The following is a 5,117-nucleotide window of genomic DNA, read 5'->3' on the forward strand; positions in this document are numbered from 1 at the left end:
GCAGGCCCACCGTCACCCGCTGCTGACTAGTGGCCGCTGGGGAGAACTTCCGTCGACATCGATGGGTCAAAGCAGAAGGGCATCCATCCAGTCAGTGGGTCGGTGGTATCCAGCGTGCCATAGTCATCGCAGTGGTACATGGCGCACTTGCACAAACACGGGGAGGCCGGCCGTCAGTAGCATGAGAAGAGAAGGAGAAAGGAGCAGTCCATTTTGAAAAAGCAACAAGACAACAAACAAATAGGCTGACACATCATGATGAGAATAAAAAACCCAAAAACAACGGAATTCACATAGATGTCAACCCACATGCACAAATATACACGTATAAAAATATATGCGTGCCGTATTTGCACAAGAATACACACAACCCACAGGCATGGGCACTCCCATGTATGTATACACGTACAAACGCTGCATACTCACATCCCGCTGTCAGGATTGGCGGCACGCCTTACAGGATGATGGATGGAGAAGAGAAAAAACAGGGCCATGCGGGCAAAACAAGAAAGAAAGAGGAGAACATATAACACGTCAACGATACAAATGACACTCCGATGGGGAAGACGTACAACACACGCCGCGCCACAGTAATTTCTCACAACCTTCCGCGACCAAGGCCTGTCAGTTGAGTCTGCCCCTCCGCCCTCCCCGCCACCACAGCCAACAACCAAAGCGCAACTGTTCGCAGTATCCTCCCGGGACGCCTCTGCCAGAGCATGGGAGGAAGAAGCGCTTCGTGGACAAGTCGCATTGTGTCGACCTCGCCTCTTTTTGCCTTCGACAGGGTGCACTCTGGCTCAGAGGCCAAAATACGGGGCGGTCACAGCTCCTTCTCCCCATGCTCAGCATGTCTTCTGGACTAGAAGCTCCCATCCACCGGGGCGAAAAACTCAGCCTCCAGAAGCCCATCCTGCGCCATGTCGTCCTTCCCCCACGGGCACACGATGCAAACTGTCCCCGCACTGCAGCTGCTGTTGCCGCCAGCTCCCCGCCTGCGTGGTCAAGGCACTTTTTTGCCGTGCCAGATAGTCTTCTTGAAGATAATCATTCCACCCCACAGACTCCGCGTGAGCGGCCCACGCGAACATCCATTCGTCCAGTGTATACGGGCCGCACTCCTGTGCCGACAAGAAGCAGCCGCAAGCCTCAGAGCGGTCAGAGACGGCGCCGAGGCGTCCGTTCGGCTGCGGCCATGATAATTCCCCCGCCATCAAGTTAAAAAATAAAAGTTTCCGTCCTTTACTGAGAGGTAGCCCAGAAAAGCATCTACGGGGGACACCGTTGACGCCACTCCAGCGTGCCCGTCGGTGCTGCTCGAATAACGGAAAGGGCTTGCGCCACCGTCCATCCGATCCGTGAGGTCGCTCAGGGGCTTTACGCTTCCATGCAGTGAGCCCTCCTGCGCACGGAAAATTCCGGGGCCACTCCCACTCAGCGTGACGAGTGCCGAAGAGCGGCTACTGACATAATTGAAAAGGCGGTTTTGCGGCAGGCGCTCCTCATCCTTGCCCGAGGCGGCGGACACGTCCTCGCTACACGCAAAGCAGTTCTCCTCTGTGCGGTGGAGGCTGGTTGTATCAGTGCACTCGGTCGCATTCTTGTGTCTCTCCAGGAAGAGGCTGCCAGAGCAATTCTGTAAAGAGATATCTGACTTGCCAGAGTGCTGTCGCTCCCGTTTCAATAGATGCTGCTCCCACAAATGTTCCACGCGTCCCCCTCCTCATCCTCGTCTCCGTCGACTTCGCTACCGCCAAGGAGAGCAACAGCAAATACCTGTCTTCTCATCGTCCCCATTTGTCTGCCGCAGAGAGTCTATTATTTGGCTGCTGCTGGACCATTGCACATCTGCGGAAGAGGCCGAGGCCGCCCTCATCTTCGCTGGAAAGGACATCCGGCGGCTCCAAAACGGGCACGCCCTCAGGAACAAATTCCAACCCGCACCGTGGCCGAGAGACGGCGGCTGTTGGCACCTGGCGACGAGGCATCGTTTGTTGTCTCTTCTGTCCGCAGCAAAAAAATGGGCCAAAGCCCCTCAACACGCACGCCGCCCTCCCCCTCTTCGGCGCCCCTCCGTGTGTGTGTGTGTATTTCCTCCACGCACGTTGGGCGTGCAGACCGGCACCACAAGCTCCAGTACTCTCGCTGTTGCCGGGCGAGAGAGAACTGAGGACGGACGTACACGGCAAAAGACAAAAAGAGCGCCACAAACCACGGCGCAACAACAAACGCACATTCGCTTCTACCGCGGTCAAATACACGCGCACACGCACGCAAATGCCGTTTCGCTCCATTTTCCTTTTTCGTTTTAACCGTTGTCCAGCCCCTGATATTCGCTTACATTCATTACCGCCTTTTGCCAGCCGTGCGGCCTCGTCCCAAGCGGCCTAAATAAAGGCGCCCCGCCACGTACAAAACAAGACAAACAGCGCGGGTGAGATGCCTGGTCAAATAATTCCCCACCCGGAAATGGGGCGGGAAAAAAAAGAAAAGAAGGACAAAACAAAAAGGCAGAAATGTGGACGTGCGGGCAGCACAGAAAAACCAAACACAAAGGAAAAATAAATGCCAAAATGCCAGAACCAAACTACACATGAAAAAAGTGGGCCATCTCCACACACCGGGAGCCACACCATCGGCACTGACAGCAGCCGCACCGTGGGACGCTCCGCTCACAAATAAATCACACGAAAACACAAGAATGCATCCCCAGCGGCTCCAAACCGCGAGGTGAGGGCTCAGGCGCGGGAAGGGCGAAGCAAGCAACGCACACACACACAAAAAAAACGCGCTGAATCCCCTCCATCTCCCAATCGCACAATTAACTAAAAAAAAAGGATAATAGCAAAAACAAACCTACATACATCGTTCATTGACGGCCCAGCACACACGCAGCACAACGCAACGGGCGCCCACTGACTCCACAACCACCTCCCGCACGCGGGTCGAGGGCAGGGAGTGACGTGCTCCACGGGGGCACGGGGCGGTCAATGACACATTCCATTTCGTTCGGCCAGAGAGCACACAGGGCACAAACCGGAATGCAGCAACCAATCAAGCAATAAATTAGGATTCAACACGCACAGAAAAGAAATCATTTCGTCCATTTGTCAATCGCACGACGGGTATATCACTTCCTTCGAGTACCGTTCCACACGGGCAACAGGCGATGTGTCGTTGCCGAAGCGCGCCATCAGTGCAGCGTAGTCGTCCTCCAGCACGTGATGGACACACATCGAGGTCGGCACCACCTGCGAGTGCCCCGTGCCATTGCGAACGTCATGGAAATGACAACCCAGCACCTTGACGTATACCATCGGGTTGTACTTCACTTCCTTCTCAAGAACCCAAGCAACCATGGCGTCCTCGCTGTGAAAACGGAGCAGTGCAAATTCGTCATCACGCTCCTTGCTGTACGGCAGGTAGGCCAGGCGGCGCAGCGGCTTGTACGACACCAACGCCTCCGCCACATCCCTCGACAGGGTGTAGCACCAGCCAATCATAAACGTGTTACCCGGTAAGCCCATTTTCTTATACTGGGTAGAGCCAACATGGAGGCCCATGTAGATCCCTCGGCGCGGCAGAAGGCGCAGGTGAGCAACAAACAGCGGCACACGGAGGAACATGTCGTCATCGCCCTTCGCAATGTAGCTCGCGGTCGGGAACAGGCGGTGCGCAAGGTCAAACCACATGTAAACCTTGCGGCTCATACCGACATCCACCTCATCACCCCAGTCGCCGTATTGACCAACTGTTTTGTTAGTCGTCACACGGCCCTCGTTCATTGGCAGCGCAACCACATCGTTCCACTGCGACGCCTCCTCCAGCAGCGCGGCAGAGTAGTCGTAGCCGTGCGACGGGTGTCGCCCAAGGACGTACAGCGCAAGCATTGCACCGGTGAAGTCGTTCACCCTCGTCGCCACTCCGGGGAACCGCCAGCACGTCGTCCGCTGCAGGTTGCGTTGTGTTCGCCTCGCCTCGTCGTCGGTGGAGATGATGCCCAGCACAATCAGATACTCCCGCCGGCTCCACGTATCCACAACACGGCGTGGGATGTAAGCAAGCGCTGCGTCGTCCACTGCGGAGGCTCGCGGGTGGCGGAGGTTGTTGGGTGCCGGTGCACCATCATCGTCAGCGGGGACAAAGCTGAGATACAGAAAATTCGTGACCGCAATGAAGAGAATCAGCAGCACGGCAATCCGCTTCAGCTTACGCTTCATCGTCGGCAGTTTTGTTTTCGCCATGGTCGCTCTTGGTGTGAGAATCTAGGCAAAAGAAAAAAGGGCGGAGAGAGTGTGTAGTAACACCGATCAGCAGACACAAACAGCACGGGCGACAACCAGAAACAACACGGCCACGCGGTGCCACGCAGCCACGCGAGTACACGAATGCCCGTCAGCCAACCCACTGCGTCCCACCCGAATCCGGGACGGTGCGGGTGAAGGGGTCACGGCGGCAAAGAAGCCGACAGCACGCCGCCGCGGTGGCTCGACGATCCGCAGCCAACGCTTTTTTGCTATTCCTTGTGTCTCCTCAAAGAAGTCCCATGGTCTGCACTCCAGCCACCGTTGCAGTGAACGTCCGCCCTGCTGAGTGAGGACGTGAAGAAAAGCCGCGGTCCCCGGAGGTGGCGCTGCAGCAGGCGGCGTGAAACACAACCCCGCGACGCATCCGCCCGGCCTAGCGCACTCGCTCGATAATCAGTTCTCGCCGAGAATCAGTACAATGGCAGATAGTTTCGCAACACCACCTAACAGCAAGGAAAAGAGGAGAGGAACTACCTGCCACAAGCATCGGCGTCCTGCCGCAGCCGCGACGGGCCTGGCGCCTTTCTGCATCCAGGGGGAACCGCGCCAACTCCCTGGTGAAGCACAGGTTCCTCACTTCTCCAGTGTCCACTCCACGTTTCTGTCCGGGCGCCTGCCGAGCCGGGGCAGCGGAGTAGATGCGGACTCCTCTCCTCGCACAGCTCACGTTAGCCGGTTTGCACGACGTCCGGTCGACGCCCGTGGCATGCCGTGCGGTGGCGCGTCAGTCCGTCATTGCCGCAGCGCCAAAAGCCGCATGCTGGACGGCAAAATCCGAGCGGTGGTGATCCCATCGTGGCGCCGTCGCCG

General features: G+C 57.1%; 2 protein-coding genes across 2 annotated transcripts, besides 2 other annotated features; one reads left to right on the forward strand and one right to left on the reverse strand.

The window, feature by feature from the left end:
• Positions 1-729: a sequence feature (heterozygous, non-Esmeraldo-like haplotype).
• Positions 730-5,117: a sequence feature (areas not merged during assembly with more than two copies in the genome that could not be assigned to a particular haplotype).
• On the forward strand, positions 842-1,222 carry Tc00.1047053504985.10 (uncharacterized protein; the record flags this gene model as incomplete). The annotated part of the gene is made up of 1 exon (XM_798944.1): positions 842-1,222. One exon carries the CDS (start codon positions 842-844, stop codon positions 1,220-1,222), a length of 381 nt encoding a protein of 126 aa, XP_804037.1.
• Tc00.1047053504985.20 (UDP-Gal or UDP-GlcNAc-dependent glycosyltransferase, putative) lies at positions 3,111-4,244 on the reverse strand (the record flags this gene model as incomplete). Its single annotated transcript, XM_798945.1, has 1 exon — positions 3,111-4,244. One exon carries the CDS (start codon positions 4,242-4,244, stop codon positions 3,111-3,113), a length of 1,134 nt encoding a protein of 377 aa, XP_804038.1.

Source organism: Trypanosoma cruzi, genomic scaffold, assembly GCF_000209065.1.
Source record: "Trypanosoma cruzi strain CL Brener 1047053513521 genomic scaffold, whole genome shotgun sequence".
In the NCBI taxonomy this organism is placed as follows: Eukaryota; Euglenozoa; class Kinetoplastea; order Trypanosomatida; family Trypanosomatidae; genus Trypanosoma; species Trypanosoma cruzi.